Raw genomic sequence first — 17,894 nt, forward strand, 5'->3', positions numbered from 1 at the left:
CCACCCGTTGCATGAGCCACCTATGTTGGAAGCCCCTATCAACGTCTGCGTAGCTACTATTACGGAAATAACAGATCAAAATAAAGAAGCAGTGGCACCCGCCTACTTACGAATCACCGTCACTGCAGAAAAGACCTATTCTTTTGATGCTTTGATTGATGAAGGTGCCGATTACAATATCTTGATGCATGACCATTGGACACACATTGATAAACCTAAACTGCAACCCACCAACGCCAAACTCACCCCATTTGGGGGCAATGCTTACACGCTCTTAGGGAAGTGCAAAGTGGTTTTTTCTATCGAGTCTGCTGACCGTATACCAGCTTTCTTTCACATGTTGCCTAACACAAAAGGAGCCAATAATATGTCACTATTAGGTCATACTTTTAAGAAGCAGACGAATTGTAATGTGGATTATAATCTAGATCTCATCCATCTTGCTATAGGCAATGTGCGCATAGTGATGACTTTTAGCAAGGGTTGTTCTGACCCTTTCAACATTGTGAAGCCATCGGTAGAAATCACTACGACCTCACTTATGCTCAAGTCTACACAGAAGGACACTAAGGTCGCACGCCAAGCTCTAGACCCTAGACCCAAACCCACCAAGAGTGCTCACAAGGCCAAGGAGTCTATGCTTATATGGGTGCCAAAGCGGCAAAGACCGCCTCCGGGTAGACCACCTAAATGTGCTTCTAAACGCCAAAACAATCAGTCATCACGGCCTAAGAGGAAATTTGGACGCTATCAACGTAGGCACACAACCACCCCGCGATGGATCCCCAAAGATCTCTTGCAAGCGCAAGGCTACTATGAAGGAAACCCCTGGATTTGGGTGCCTAAGAATGGCAAATCTAAAGGCTCATCTCCAAGCAACCTCATTCCAGTGAGAGAGGCTTGCAAACATAGCGCCCAGGCTGTAGTTAGCAAACCACTATCGGCTGTGACTAATAAGTCCTAGCTAATTTATCAACCAAAGCAATCGCTAAAAGCCTCAAGCTTACCTCACTCAAAAGAGTTGAATACTTCCGTGACTATGCACTCAGAACCCAGCACAACTTCCATGCCACCAGAGCTTCCTACAGCACTTCAAAGTGCTTCGGAGTGCAAAGCCACACCCGTGACACCAGCAATGGAGTCACTGCTGTCCAGCTCAATTGCACCATCACCACCAGCAGGTCTTAGGCCTTCCTATGCGGTACGATCTTTCCTTTCCTTGGCTAAAGACCTTGTTGAAACTTTAGGAGATGACCTTGTGACCTGCATTAAGGTGTTAGACCACACTTTCACCACATTTGCTAGGAGTTATGAGCGATTGGACCTAGGTATTCTTGATGAACCACTTGCTTTCGATGTTCGTGCATTACCATGCACTTGGGAGGAATACGAGTTTATGACCGTCAAATTCCCCAAGATTGCTGTTGAACTAATAGCAAATGAAGAAATCTCAAAGGAGCAAGCTATTCTCAGGCGACTAATCACCTCATACCGTAAGTCTCCTCTTTCTGCTCCCGAACAAGAATTACATGAGCTCACGCAACTTGCAAGCTCAACTTCCTCGTTCTTACAACAGTGGTTCACTTTGCGGACCCAATGGGAAAAGAAAGGCTGTCGTATCATGACAAATGCTGAACAAAGGAGGGCAATCAAGACCATTGAGTACGATCCTACTTATGTGGCACCTATTTCATTTAGAGTTTTGGCCATTACCCGAAACCAACACTTAGATGACTAGGTCCTAGCCCATCCTTACATTGACCAATTCCTTACGGAAGAAGAACTGCACGTTGCAAGCTGCCTTAATATCGGAGATATTTTTCACGATGTCTTAACCTATATCTCCCAAGTTTCTGTACAACCCTGTGAACTTGATCGTGACGCTCAACTTGAGTACAACCCTGCATTTTATGAGTGGCTGTTAGCCGAAACACCCCATCACAATCACCTTTGATATCCTCACCACTTCATTCAATCCTAGGAAGGATTTTCATCTTTCCGAGGGGGAGGAATAAGGCTAAGAATGTATAAATAATTGTTGAAAAGTTGAACTCAATGATTTTTTTAAAAAAAGTTAGCAAAATTTTTCAAGTTCTTTGCATTCCTGTTTTGCGTATTTTTCATGCTTAACTTCATTTAGCCATGTTTTCCTTTTCCACTTATGATTAATGACAAGTATTTTTGCTGGGCAGGAACCCAAGATGGCTCATCAAGATCGCGCTCATAAGCTTCCCTTCGTGGAAGAAGAAAAGCAAAAACATATGCTGAGTCTGCAAATTCAAGCTTACAGACGGCTGAATTTCCGAACTGTCCACAACCTATCCAAGGTCGTGGAAACGGAGGAAGCAGCTAAGCAGGTCATAGAAAAGTGCAATATGACCAAGTATGTGGAGAAGGCGGAGCAAAATGTGGATCCTGCAAGGTGTGTTGAGTTCTTACGAACTTTTGACTCCGCCTCCAAGAGTGCCACGATGACTGAGGGAAGGGAGGATGCTGCTAGGCAAGTCAGGGTACCCTTAAGCAAGGAACTAGTAGAAAAGGCACTAGGCCTAGAATCAAGGGCCGTAAAGAGACCAAAAAGGGATGTCTTCGCCATGCTAAAAATGGACAGGGGCCAGGTGCGGTCCAGAGTCAATATCTAGGACATCACTAATGACGAAATCCGCATGCATGCTAAAGTCATGCACACCCTCTTCTCCAGCCATCGATACACTGCCTATAGGGGCTGAATAAATGTGCATGTGCTCGAAAGCCTCGCGGCCAATGCACCATAAGAGATTGACTGGAATGATTATGTAAGACACACAATTGAGAAGGCAGCCGTAGTGCTTGATCTGGGAAGCCAACCTACTGGAGGTGAATCCCCAGCAGCAAAAGACAGGAAGAAGGCCGCCTCCAAAGCATCATTCATTGGATATGGAGGTGTACTAATAACTGCCCTCGTTGAAGAAGCAGTAAAGGAGGTAGGAGTAGTAGAGGAGGAGCAGGAGAGACCGCCACCCTCATCACACAACGAAGAATCCTCTGGCTCTGACGAAAGTAGTGATGAAGAAGAAAAGCAAGAAGAACAGCGCCAGCAGCAATAAAGAGATCAGCACACTAAGCGCTTCCAACAGCAAAGGGAAGAAGAAAGGAGGAAGAAAGAGAAAGAAGAACTGCAAAAAGCGCAAAGAGTGTCAAGAGCTTAGGAAACAGAGAGGAAAAGGAAAGAAAAAGAGGATGCACAGAGAGTGGAAGAGGAGTCTAGAAAGGCAGAAGAGGAGAGGAAAAGAAGGGCTGAGGAGGAGGAAGAAGCCTTGAGGAAGAAGGAACAAGAAGATATAGAACTTGCAACTCACCTATCTGTGGAACAACATCAATGACAAAGAAAGTAAACCCCACTCCAAGAGGATGAGAACCCGGACACGAGCTTGAATGTGCCAGATCCCATCCCACTGCCGGTCGCAAAGGGCAAGGGCAAGGAGGCCATCACGCTTGTCCCTACCAGTTTTGTGCCAACTAGCCCTGCTGCTTCCGTAATAACCATCCCCGCCCCAGGAACTTCGCCAAAGGTCGATGAGAGTAATATGGTCACATGGCTGCAGTTCCTAGTGCAAAGGGAGTTAGCAAGAGAAGCTAGTGTAGCCACCCCAGTGTCAGGAGTGACGAGGCCAGCCACGGCTGATGTGGAGCCAAGCCCAGAGCTTAAAAGACAGAAAACAAAAGCTACTACCACCACCGCCACCATGTCCCATCCCCCACCTCCAGCAGGCCAGTAGGATGAGTATATTAAAGAGCTGCTCTCGCAGCTAGAAAAGGCCAAGGAAGGAATGAGAACTACCATGGAAGAGTTGGCAACAGAGTGAGAATCAAGAGCCACTCTCCAGCTAGAGAAAACTAAACAGATAGCAGAGTACCAAAAGGAGATTGCTGTGCTAAAGGAGGAAGCCAGCAATAGAGATGTAGAAGAAGCAAAAAACCCTAAAGGAACATGATGCTGCCTGGGAGGGAAGAAGAAAAATCCTAATGGATCGCCTCAATGGAGAGAGGGAGACCACTTCTCACTTGCGGCGCAAGAACGACCAGCTCACTGCAGTCAACCAGGAGGCACAAAACCAGCTTGAGAAGATCAAACAGGAGACTGCAGAGCTAGAAAAGCTAAGAGAAGAGCATGTGCAAAGAATGTAGGTGCAGCTGAATCAGCTCAGTGTGCGCAAATCGTCAATGAAGACCAGGAGCAATCCCGCCTACACCGCTAGCTCGAAGACCAAGAGAAGCAACTCATGGCTATGACCCTCCATTAGGGGGAGAGCCTGGAAGATATGGAGAAGAGAGCGAAGGAATGGGCTGACCACAACGAAAGGAGGGTACGAGACCTGGCACACCGATTGGCCAAAGCAGAAGGAGATAGAGTGTTGGCTGAAAATCAGGCAGAGGCTGTCCAGCTCTCTATGATGGCCCAGTAGCACACTTTCCTCAACACGCTGCTTCACTCCACCAAAACAGAAGAAAACGAGGCCAATGATTAGTGCAGAAGAAGCTAGCCATTGCACGCAGAGCCCTAATAGCAGGCCTGCACGTACCACTACAACTAGGAGGCCTGCCACAGAGCCTGGAGGAGCAAAGAAAATACCTTACACAGGTAGGCCTGACGGTGCAAGAAATTGACAAACTTGGTTTCACAAAAGAGAAGGTGCAAGAAGAAGTGCAAGTAGAAGGGGGTGGACCAGAGTTTGATCTGGGACCTCAGGAGGAGGACTACGTCCCACCATCCTCTCCTCCACGACAAGATGAAGTGCAACCCACTGACACATCCACCGAGAGGAAAGCAGCCTTGGCTAAGCGCAGAAGAGAAATGGTGGAGAAGGCAAGGAAGAAGCTGAACATTAGACCTATCCCAAGGCAACGTGCTCCTCTCCCACTGCGCCCTAAGGACCTTCCCGCTGGATTCCATGCAGAGCTAATCATCTGGGAACAGCAAGAATGTGTGTGCAACCCCTTCGACTTGAGCTTCGAGCTTCCCACTAAACTAAATAGAGTAATGCCCATTGAAGTTGTAAACGATGTAATTGCTATGGGTGCAAGGCTCAAGAACAAGTGGCTAGTGGAGCGAGAGGCCAACCCAACTGCTTGGGGAACCAAGGACCGCGAATTTTGGCATGATAAAGTCTTTCAGGTGCCTAGATCGGTGGAGGGCTACAATTGCCAACCCACCTGGAGAAGACACATTTTTAATGTCAACCTTGACATTGGATGGCATTTTGTAACACCCTTCCTTCTGAGAGAAATGACCCCACATTCATGCCGTGTCCTCGAAGGGTAGGCGTGGATTTTAATCCGTCCATCCACGATAGGTTTGACTTCCCTATCATCTATAACGCCAATAGCACCTCCTATAAATATGCCCTTGTATTTACCCTCCCTAGTTTGTACAATTCCATAGATAGATTCCTTACTGAGTTCACATCCTGTTTTGACCCTGCCTTCATAACAACCTGTAATTATCTTAGACTAATTAGGGTCCTAATCTACCAAGATCCTGCACCTCAAGAACGCCACCTTCCACCCCTTTACTTCGACCCCAATGCCATAGATAGCAGCACCATGACTCGCCTCATGATGCGCGCTACTCTTTTGCCATCCTTCTGTATTGCACTGCTTGAGGATATGAGCGATAGTAAATTCACACAGTGCAACCACCCTTTCCTTTCCACCACCACTCTCAAGACCCGCCTCAATCTCAAGGGCTACCTGCTGCTGCTGAGCCGCAGATTCCTTAACAAAGCCCCTCGCCCTCCACCATCCCCTACCCACCATTCGGATGACGAGGATTAAACTTCCATCATGCCCTTGTATCACATGCATCTATGTATAACCTCTTTTTTTTTTTTATAAAGCCACAAGGCAACAAAAGAAAAGGTGAACTGGAAAGAAGAGACAAAAGCAAAGAATAGCAAAGCCAAGGGATGAATCTACTACTAAGCAAAGATAAGAGAGAGAAGACTTCACATGATGAGCTTGCAACTTCCCTTCGCCTTATTGTGCACCACAATCACTGCATCTAGGGTTCTCCCTAGCCCCTTCCCCACTTCACACTTAGGGCACATCAAGGGCAGGACTTTCAAACCTGTCACCCTAAGATTTGCACCGCACCTCGAACGACACACGAACTGGGTCCTCAAGTGCGGGACATTACCAAGGGCTTGCCCAAGGTTAGACCCATCTTCCAATTCCACTACCACGGGCACCATGCACTACACGGTGAGGCAGACACACCCCTTAGGGAGCGCACAACTTTTATTGCAGGTTATGTTCGTGTTTCAAGAATTGGCTACTCAGCTTAAGAAGATCATCCACGGCATCCTTTAATGACCAAAACTTTTTCCATGTGTCGAACATGACACCATTGCTGCAGTTTCAGGAGCTTTTTTGCATTGGATTTTCATGTCGCCAACCATCTACATGCTGATGGCTACCATGACTGAACCAAATTAAGCAAAAGGAGTACTCAGTAATAGATCTGACATTGGCATAGATTTTGGAACCTCATCTTCCAAAGATGCATGCCTAACGCCTCAAGATCTACGGATCGCTTATTGATTCCAAAAGCCTAAAGATTTTCAATGCAAGGTTGAAGATCTTCAACGCAACACTGAAGATCTTGAAATCACAGACAAAGATCTTCAAATAAAAGACAAATATCTTCAAATCAAAGACACAGATCTTCAATGCGAAGACAAAGCATATCTTTGTCAAGGCAGAGTTCGGGGGGGCTTCTCCAGGATAAATCCCTCCAACACCATCCTCCTAAGGGATTTCTTATTGATTAAGTGTTTCTGATGCTCAACGGATGACCGGCTACATATTTTTCACCAGCCAACTGGAACCCCTATCAGCCGCTCGCAGAATGGAAGCCACAACTGTGTGAGAATTGCCGAGCATCTTCATGAAGCCTAACGCACGCCAGAATCTCTCCTGGTCATCATCATTAAACTCCATCATCTCTCATTCACACCCTCACCTTTGAATCAGTGTCATCTACCCACCAGTTCCACTTAGTAGCAGACCCAATTATCCCACTACTTCCCACTGCAGTGCCATGGGACTGGCACTTGGCTAGGAGGGGGGTAATGTTTACCGTGTTTACCGCAGCACAATGGAGCGAGAAAATGGAGCAAAGGAGCGGGAAAATGGAAAAAAAGAAATAGCAAAAAAGGCGCTGGATAAAAGAAGGAAGAGGCACCTTGACCGGTAACCAAACCCTGAAAAATTTAAATGTTCGGGCACGACCCCCAGAAAGTCTCAGTGTCGCCCCGAGAAAGCAAAAGAGTAAAAAGCTCACCATTAAATGTGGAAGCACTCCCGAATCCTTGTAAAAGAGTGCCAGGCTCGCTCCTGTGCAAATTGTATGCATTAGTTGGGAATAGGATAAATTAGAATGGTGGGAAATGAGAAATGGGCTTAGGCCAATAGTCGGCCATGTAAAAAAGGGGATGACCGCCCAAAGAAGGGAGGGCATGTATATAAAGTTCAAAAGTGAATGAGAAGCTCATTCTTGTGTGTGGCTAAAGCTTCTTCTTCTTCTTCTCTTGTTTCTTGCCTTCTTGGGAGTGAGGAGTGTGAGAGGGTGAGGGAGTGTGTGTGAGAGTGAGGGATTGTGGAGAAGAAGCTCTCCATCTCCTCTCTCCATCTTCTTCTCTTCTCTTCTGTTCCCTCGTCTCACGCGTGGCTATGGAGGATGGAGCTCATGGGAGAGGGATTGAGGTTACTTGAGCTTGCCACAAGGATCTGGAGCTACTGGTGTGCAAGAGAGAGAAGGGTACTCGATCGAGCATCAAGGTAAGCTCACTACACTCATAAGGTAGGCATGGCGCGTCGGCTATATGAGAGGTAGCCATGGCCGCTCGGCTTGAAATGCTTGATCAATAAGCGGTCCATAGGTCTCAGGGTAGAGCTTGTAGCTCCCCTTCAAGAATGGCTTCAAGAGACAACATCCTTGGGGCTTCGATACGAAGCAATAAGGTCAAAGGATAGACCTCAGGTCAGCGCTATCACGTTGTATTGGGCCAAGCATTATTTTGCCTTTTATATCATGCGAGAGGAGCAAGTCGCCTTTGTATTTAGCTCCCTAATCACGTCGTGTTGGTGTCAATGGCAAGGACAAAACAAACTGCAAGGAAGGTATTGGTGAAGAAATCTTCTCAAGAAGGTGCTTGAGCTAACTGTTGAGGAGACAGTTGAAGAAATTGTTGTCCGTGTTACACCAGGTGGTAGTTCAACTGAATTTCCCTTAGAGAACAAGTCATTTGGTGAGTTTGAGCTCTCAACTTCTCCTTAATCTTAGCCTGCCAAGGAAGCCCCTATGAGGAAAAAGAGAAAGTCAAGATGGTTTTACATGCAGAGGTGTTTTGCATAGATCAGGAAAGCTCAAAAGTCAACCAAGCACCTCATTCCTAAGGTTGCATTTTTTAGACTGGTCAGGGAGATATCTGATAGGTTGTCCCTTGTTGCTTATGTGGATGGCCTCAACAAGAGATGGCAGTTGTCTGCCCTCCTGTGCTTGCAAGAGACAGTAGAGGATTTTTTGATAGATTTTATGAATGATGCTTATATTGCAACTGCCCATGCACATCGAATTACATTAATGAATAAAGACTTTAGTATGGTGAGTAGACTTAGATATAGGTTTGACAAAGTTTTGAAGCCTCTTCCATCAACTGATCAAAATGCATTTGAAATCCTCAATGTTCCACCTAGGAGAAAGCAAAAAGAGCTACCAACACCCAAGATTGAAGAGGTTAGCCATTTGTATCCTACAAGGGTTGCAAGTGTGCAAGAATTTGTCATGGAGGAGAAAAGGAAAGAGGTAATAGAAAATGAGGATTTGATCTACCAGAGAAAGATTTTGACTCTTGGCCCAGTGAACTATGTGAGGATGGGGAAAGTGTACGGCCAAATGGTTGTGAATATTTCTATTAGTCCGAAGAAAGAAGACTACCTGAGCATTTCTCCAGAGGATAAGATCCTATTTGAGAAAAAGGATACTCAACTTACAGATTCAATAGTTTATTATTATTTGAGGTAAGGTCTTTCGCTTCTCTTTATTTATAATGAATTTTTCCAAGGGTCCTTATACTGTACTCATTTTCTTATTCAGTCTTTACTTTGTATACAGGGCATATGTTGCTTCTCTTAGCATTAATATTGCTAAGAGTATATTTGTTATTGATCCACTTCTCTCTGTGGATTTGTTTTCAAAATCTGATTCAAATATTGCAAGGTTTTTTAAGGACTTCAATAGTGTCACAAACCATCATATTTTTTTTCATATAATTAAAGGTACTTTCTTCAATATTCTATCTCTTGATGATTTGTCTTTAGGGTTATTATTTCTCACTTGTGTTTTGGTTTGCAAAGGTCACTACAGCCTAATCTATATCGATATTCCTGCAAGAGAGGTCATTTTTATGAATTCTCTTTCAGGAATCTGTCAATAAACACTCTTTATTTTGTCTTTATTAGATAAAGCTTATAATATTCGCTAATAAATTAATATGTGCAGTGCTGCTAAACTTGTTACTACCCACTTGGACACTAGCTTTGAAAGCATTGCTGATCCTCAGAGACCTTTCAAGTTTCTGCTTCAAGAGGTCCCATTGCAAAATGATCTACATAGTTGTGGCTGGAGAGTGGTTTCAAATGCTTCAAGGATAATAGATTCAAAGTTACTGAATGTAGAGGGGGTGAATGTAAGTCTCCTGTGCTTTATCCTTTTTATAGTGAACGTCTCTTGCTACTTCAAATAACTTGTGTGCTTTGTTACAGGAAATAACAAAGGGCAAAGGCAAGAAAATGGCAACCACCAAGAAAAAGAAGTCTCCAAGGTCCAAACAAAAGGGGCACAAAATGAAGGGCATGCCTAAGCTTTTCCCATTGAAATGCAGTCCATCTCCTCTAAAGCCTAAGGAGAAAAGAGTGCATGAGGTAGTTAAGTTCTTCGAGCAACAAAAGAAAACACCTAAGAGGAAACTAGTGATGACAGATGAAGGAGAAAAGTCTTAAGGATGGAGAAGCTAAAAAATAGCCTTATAACTATCAATTTGTCTATTTGTACTAAAGTAACATTCCATTTGTATATACATCTGCAGTGCAATATTCTGACTCAGAATGTAATGATATGTCATATTGATCTTACCCATGAAAGACGATTTTTTGTTCATATAATCACAGAGAATTATAAAGCCTGTAACAAGTCTTTCCTATTAAATTGTACTGCAATTTTGTAACTCATGCTATAATGAAATCGTTTTGGTCCACAAATGACGATTTGTTATTCACAGAATCATTGCAAAGCTTATACTAAGATTTTTTTAAATAGTACTTCTCAATGTGTATAATTCCATGTTTTTGGCAGTAATATTTGTGAGCAAAAGAAAGATTCAAAATTATTTGTACATGCATATTTATGGTCCGAAACTCACAACATTAGGAAGCAAACAACTCATACATGATATAGAGCTCTCAACTCTTTTTCCAATTATAGCACCATTTACCTTGAACTTATATCCAAGATTAACATTGTCTAGAAACTCCAAGGTGTCTCCTACATCCTTAAGACTCCACTTTGAAGTAATGTTCACCTCTTTTACTTCTTGTGCGGTAACTTGCAGTGTAAATTTCAATGTCTTACAATCAATATCTGAATCTAGAGGAACCCAAGCACCCAATCTAAGTTTGTATCTTCTATAATCAAAACCTATGATAAGAGATTTTCAATATATATTATAGGATAAACCCAATGATTGAGGGCACACATTACACCTTACAAAGTCACCTTTGTGGTCAAATTCCTTAACTTTCCAACATAGACCTAAAATTTTGTCCAAATCTTCCTCTAAATTTTTTTTGTTTAGCCTTGAAACCTTCGTCCGTTGTAAACATGCTATTTTAAAGCAAGCTACAAAAACATGCAAGGGTAAAAACTACGATAAGCATACTCTTCAGGAGATCCTTCCAAGAGTCATAGCCTTTTGAATATCTTGAGCAATTTTGAGTTTAAAACTCTCCATTGTTGCTTCATCAGGCATCTCCCAAGCCAAAGATAAGAGGCTTGGTAACTGCAGATCTTCAAGGTATCCATACACACCTGCTCTTGAAGGAACAACATATTGTCCATAATACACAAAAAATCCACTTTCATGAAAAAAACTCGTGGTCTAATTAGCATAAATAATGTCTACAAATTCTTTATGAATGGCATGGAATGTTCCGCTGAGGCTCTCCATAGGTTGCCACTCGAAACTTGTTGATGGAAAGATATCTACAACCAATAATCCATTATTTAGCATATCCTTCAAACAAAACCATATACTCACATATCTTTTACAACTCAAACTTACAGTGTACTTGTTGGGAAAAACGTTTCTGTGGAGTCAAGTGCATATCTCTAGCCTTGTAAACATGTTGCACCAAAGCATACCAGCCTTGAGGCATAGTTTTGAAGGCAAAGATATGTCCCTTCCAATGATATTTGATATCTCCTTGTTTTGTTTTTTTCACTCTGTGAGAACCCCTGCAAGATGGTAGCATTGTAACCCAATCATTTATGGTAAATGTTTTGGGTTCCCATTCTCCATTTGCGCTTTTGCTATACATGGTGCAAGAGTTTATAGAATAAGAATGACATCTTGTGGATGCCATGTAAAAGACAAGAAGTATGCAGACAATGTGTAGAGAAAGAAACCTAAAGAGAGAGGTCAAGGAGACAGATTAAAAATATTACGAGTGCTAAGAACTTTGAAAAATCTCTCGAGAAGGACGTCTTATGGATGCCATGTAAAAGACAACGAGTATGCAGACAATGTGCAGAGAAAGAAACCTAAAAACACACTATAACATAGAAACAAGGTTTTGACTAAGGCTTGATCCTCTTGCTCCAGCCTTGTTATATGCTCACGGATATAAAATGTATTTTTTCTAATTTTCTAGCTCGATTTTTTTTTTAAAAAATATCTATATTTATTCATTTCTTCATTAAAATGCTATATTTTAGAACTACGAGTTCTTACTGATCAAGAATACTCAAAATTATTTTCATATCCATTTTTTTTCCATATAATCCCAAAACACTCAACAAAAACCTTGAATTTTAATATTTTTATCAAAATCGCAACTTGCGGGTTTTGTAAAAAATTATTATATCATCATATTTTTTATTTTATTTCATATTTAAGAGAGAATGCAACATGGAAAATTAAGAACGAACAAAATCAATGACTTTCTTCAACCATTTTTCATAAAATAAAAGAACTGCTCACTTACGCATAGAAACTGCGATTTCGAGGCTCGTATCTTATAGATGGGAGGCCACTGACGCTTCTTCTTTGTCGCTAATGCATTTCTCATCTCGATCTACGTCCTCCATCGCTCCAACATCATCATTTGGTTCGGATTCTTTATCACAAACCCTCCCCCTTCTCTCTTGAATTGATGCGTATGAACAGTCACTAACAGGAGAGAGGAGATAGCAGAGAGAAAGACTAGAAAATTAGATTTCTAAATACTCCATTAGAATAAGCAAACTCATATAATCTTCTTCCTCTCTCCTCGTCCTGATTGAGAATTTCTCTCTCCAAACTAGTGTGTATCAAAGAGGCATCGATCTGATTTTAAGAGGGCACCAAAGTTTTTTTTGCACCCCCCTCTATTTGACAATTTTTGCATTAATTTGAGGCTTCTTATTAAGCCTAAGGTTTAAAACATTAAAATAACCGGTTCAATCTTTTGTGTTCACATTGTCCCGCAAGTGGATATTTCACTTTTGAGGAGGCAAATGAACTCGGATTCGAGATCCATTTGGACAAGCGACTTCGTAGCATCGAAATCTATAATCCCGGGCCCTGTCACACATTTTTCGGCTTTTGGATCCAGTAGTTGCTTTATAATGCCAAACCTTGCAGGGACTAAATGGGGGGTCAAATGACCTCTGATCGACGAACCGAGACTCGTGTTGGATTCCTGATGTTAAAATGCATCTAAGAAGGCTCTAGATCGGCTATCCACTACTGTTTGATTTTTCATGAAAATTTAGTCTTTGGCGTTTCTCGAACACTTTGTTGCTCCAAAAACGGCCTCAAATGCTTCAAGCATGGCTCAGAAGTGGCTTCTAAAATTCAACTGTCATTGGCAACCACGGGATAGGGCAACTCAGCCCATCAAATCCTACGAATAAATTTGCACATGCATAACCACAAAGAGCATCAAGCTGATACAAAAAATACACAACAAAACATACCACAGCTCTCACCCTACCCCCTGAAAAAGTCAAGGTATGAAAATCCATAAGGGATAGGCCCATCATAATCTGACATAAATCTAGAGCGAGTTTTTAACCAATTTCTCTAACACAGACTGGCTAAAAATACTATCAAAGAGGTCATCCTAGTGGTGTTCTGAACTATCTACCTAACTTAGGACAATTGGACCATGACCTTCTACTTAGCGAGGACTTCTATAGCTTGGTCATCATATTTTTCTTGTAACACATTTTCTGTTTGAGGTTTCCATACTTGGGAGTGTAAAAAGGAGGGAGCTGAACATAGAGTGACCCAATGAGAACAGGGCATCGGCCTCTCGGTACCCAAGATCCTACAAAGCTCTTGTGAGGCGGCACTTAATCCTCTTTTAGTGCACTTAATCCTTTTTTAGTGCTCACTTTTATTTTCCCTCAAACCTTCCTTCCTTTTCCTTTCGGCTAGTAGCTACCCTTAGGAAGACAAGGCGCTTGTTTCCAAGAACCTACTAGGCCTCTGCAAGGTGATAATCAACTCCTTGTAAGAAATTTCTTCCTTTCTCTTTTCCTTTTCTTAGCACCCAACTCTAGTGGGGGAAGGCAACCCTCCTTTCCCCACAAATATCATGTTGCATTTGCAAAGGTTGGAGTGGGGTTTTGATACGCCTCCACTACCCCCACAAAACACATGCAAAAGTCGGAGTCTTATTGTAGAAGGGCAGTTCAGTTCTTGATGAACGAGAGGGAAAAGAACGCCAACAAGCTTTGTTCAGAGCTGATAGTGCAAGCGCTGCTCACCTGGCGTGACTCGACTCTAGAGTCTAAATGCTATCCACATGGCCTCTAAAATAAAAATGGCGTAGATATAAATTTTGTAAATTCTTGTATTTTGTGTATTTTGTGCGCACGAATGGGGAAAGGCAATGGAGGGAGAAGACAGCATCGTTGCGGAGTGCTCGGTTTGCCTGCAAGCTTACGATGACACGGACGTCGTGCCTCGTGTGCTGGCCTGCGGCCATTCGCTTTGCCAAGCGTGCGTTGCTGCTCTAGCCCCTCAAGCGCTCCCGCGTTGCCCCGAGTGCAATCACACCTTCAAGCTGCCGCTCGCCGGCCCTCGGGGCCTCCCCAAAAACATCGAGCTCCTGCGCTTGTTATCTGCTTCCAAGCCTCCATCGCCATCGCCATCGCCATCGCACAAGGAAGGCACCTTCTACTCGGACTCGCTCGCCGAGCTGTGCAAATGGATCCTTCCTCAGAGTTCAGTGACCCTCACAGACCCCCAGCCTTCGTCACCACCATCAGATTGCCGGACTTCCAGCGGCCAGATTGCTTTCCCTCCGTGGGATCACAGCGTAAGCCGCAATTATCCGGTCTCTTTCTATCCGATCGCTCGGAGCTGCGCAGACGAAGAAAGCCATCGCAAGGTAGAAGAGCGGGTAAATTACTTTCACACAGTTCTATCTCTTCTGGCCTCGTTAACGATCCATCAAAGGAAGGATTTGCTCCACACACTTCGCATCTCGCGCTTGCCTCAAGGAGCAGGCACTGTTTTTGGCTTCTGGATGAGCGCAGACGGGCACCTTTATCTAGTTTGCAAATCCTTGGCTAAGGACTGGCATCACTTCCGGGGTTTTGCAAAAAGATGCAATACAGGTCCTTCCGCTGAAGTAATGACACAAACTGGCCATACACTTCCCAGAGCGTTTTTCATCAGGGGAGTCGAGTTGTGTGAATTGTTTACAGGATTGCACAACGAAGGTCTGATTGCTGGCCTCATCACTCCAGATTGCCTCAGTTATGATGAATTTGGTCGTGTTCGGCTAGATATACAGGCATACTTGTACTCGAGAAATTCTTTCTTGAATAGCCTTAGCAATAGCAAAGGTTTGGTTTCACCCAATCACTACCTACTGCATTATGTCAGCCCGGAGCTTCTCTTGACGGTTGGAGGATCCAATACTTGTCCACCTCCAGCTGTAACCTACAAGTCCGACTCATGGACTCTTGGTTGTCTATTATGTGATCTTCTGTTCGGGGAGACTCCATTAGATGATTTGCTATTATCTGATCTCTTTGAAACGGCAGAGCAGTCTCTTCAGAGGGCAGAATCATGGTTGAGGGAAAGGTTCGGGTATGACACTGTGGAACCTGAGGCAGCATGCTTAGGTGCTGAGAATTGTTATATACACTTGGCGAAGAATCTGATCAAGTGTTTTGCTCAAAGACCCCAAGAGAGGCCTGGTGTCCTTGAAATTTGGCACCTTTTAACTCATGCTGTAGGTGACACTCTGGATCATAGAGAAGGCTCTTTATCCTCTGGTTACAGTGGAGGGCAGCTCTGGTGCTTAGCCCTGCAACGTGATGTTAGTAAAACTGGAGAGAGTCCTGTACAAAAAACTATCATACAGCGTGGGACATTGACATGGACTCAAGCCACTGTATCAGCTGAAACTCCTGAGAATAAAACTGAAGTGCAGAAGTCTTTGGATGGACATTCAGACTGTGTAACATCCCTGGCAGTGTGCGGTGAGTTCCTCTTATGCTGCCTCTGGCCAGTGGTCACGGTCTTAAAAGACCACCACTGAACTGTTAGTTATTCACGTCACCCAGAGTTGGAGGAAGACTTCTAAACTTTCTTTATCTTATGCAGGTGAATACCTAGTAAGCGCTGCTTTTGATAAAACATTATGCGTGTGGTCTTTAACAGTAAGAGCAACTTTCAACCTGGATCCTCTGTTTCATGTTGAAGCCTAAATAGAGCATGCTTGTGGACTCTTCTGGGGCACATAACAGCCTCCGAGTGTCTTTATCTGTATTACCTACATTGTGAGCTTGTGACTGTTTTGATCTACTAAGTGTAAACTCTTGTCACAGGATGCTGCCTTGGTAAAGACATTAAAAGGGCATAGCCATAAGGTGATGGCTGTGGCTGCTGACCAACAATCAAATGTCTGTATAAGTGGAGATTATGGTGGGGAAATCAGAGTATGGGATCTTGAGACTCTTGCTGAGAATTCACTAGCTGAATGGCATCATCATCAAGACTGGCGTTATTCTGGGGTTGCATCTCTGGCAGTTTCTGCAGATCATTATCTGTACAGTGGGGGTGGTGACAAAATGATCAAGGTGTGGTCCTTACAGGTAATTAAATTATGTTGGACAGCATTATGTGTTTGGTTACAATGCTTGGTCCATGTATGGATTGCCTCAGAACTGTTTTCTGTCGTTATTCTGCAGCTCCAGTGTCGCTGTATCAGTTATTTGTAAGATCCTTTCTGCTGGAGTGTGCAAGGCTCTTTGTAGATTGTGTGGTCCCTTTTTCCTCAAGTAGCTTGTGACTATGTGTCTTCCACACAAATGGGAGAAGGGGAGGCTCCATGTAGATAGTGGTGATGCCTGTCGTTGCTTATTGGCAAGTTCTACCTCTGTTGAGCAAATGATTTTGTGTCTCTGTTAGCATTCAGTTGAATCTTGAAACATCTTAGACTTTAGTAGAGTGGAGGATGTTATGATCGCTCAGTTATCCCCTTATGTGGATGGTTTGATCATGTCACACTGAGCACATAACTGACAGGAAGGAGATCCTGAAGAGGGAGTTTGAGATGATAGGTTTAAGGCTACTCTGTCCATTCCTTGGTTTGGAGGTGTTTTAGCTACATTCAGGCTGATCTTAGCCCTTTAGTATGGCTACAATATGCACTTGCTTCATTGGCTTATTTCCTTTGGCTCAGACCTCTTTGGTCATTCCTGCAGTTTATTGCTTGGTCAAAAGCACCTTTTTGAGGGCCTGACTTTGTTTTGCTGTATGGTAAGCGACTGTTGCACAAAGGAGCTAACTTGTAAAGACAGATTTATGTCAAGATGGTGGAACCCATTGTTTAACCTAATATTTCTAGGAGTTTTGGACAATTTTCTCATGTCTACATTGATGGCATGCCCATCTTTCGGGATCAAAATTGTAGTATTGAATCCATTGCTGGTGCAAAACGCTTTTGGTTGTGAGGAGAACACTCTAGGGTTTGCAGAGGACATAGAATGTGTAAAAACACGACTAACAACTGAACTCAGAGAGAAACTTGAAAACAGAAAACACAGCAACACCATGGGAACCAGCTCTTCCCATTTAAGAGTGTTAGAATACCCTGATGGAATCAAAGTCAGATAAAAAGCACCGAACTGGGGACGCAACTGTGACAACAAAGTCACTGCCATGTCTTCGGATTAAATTTCCTTACTAGCATTTTGAAACAATTGTGAAGCTTGTTAATGTGGTCTTGCATGGAGGTGGGCTCATTCGGGTTCAAAGTTAAAATGAACCTCCAAAGACACCCTATTCATAAGAGTCATCTGATTATAGAGCTGGTCTAGCTTCAGCCATATCTCACAAGCACATGTCAAATGCTTAATGTGAGCAATCATGGCGGTGTGCATGAGAGAGAGGAACAAACAGATATAGACCCTCAATTTGTTCCAATGTGCATGAGCCTTCTCCAATTGCTGCTTCTACTCCGTAGAAAGAGTGGCAAAATCCTTGACCTTTGGATGATTAATGGCTTTAGTCACAAGCTTTGCCAAATCATAAGATTCCCAGATGTGCCACAGATTGTAATTTTTCCATGATCTT

General features: G+C 43.4%; 1 protein-coding gene across 6 annotated transcripts in view; it reads left to right on the top strand.

Annotated features, from left to right (window-relative positions):
- Window positions 1-14,166: 14,166 nt before the first annotated feature.
- LOC148039235 (zinc ion binding protein) overlaps window positions 14,167-17,894 on the top strand; it is a 52,314-nt gene continuing 48,586 nt past the window's right edge. For all 6 annotated transcript variants that reach the window (XM_087675119.1, XM_087675121.1, XM_087675115.1 and 3 more), the window contains exons 1-3: window positions 14,167-15,796; window positions 15,921-15,976; window positions 16,145-16,411. In XM_087675119.1, the coding sequence (XP_087531245.1) occupies window positions 14,194-15,796; window positions 15,921-15,976; window positions 16,145-16,411 (1,926 nt within the window). In that variant the 5' untranslated portion in view covers window positions 14,167-14,193. The remainder of the gene's footprint in view (window positions 15,797-15,920; window positions 15,977-16,144; window positions 16,412-17,894) is intronic.

Source organism: Lygodium microphyllum, chromosome 3, assembly GCF_053477565.2.
Source record: "Lygodium microphyllum isolate KBCC chromosome 3, Lygodium_microphyllum_v1.1.10, whole genome shotgun sequence".
Classification (NCBI taxonomy): Eukaryota; Viridiplantae; Streptophyta; class Polypodiopsida; order Schizaeales; family Lygodiaceae; genus Lygodium; species Lygodium microphyllum.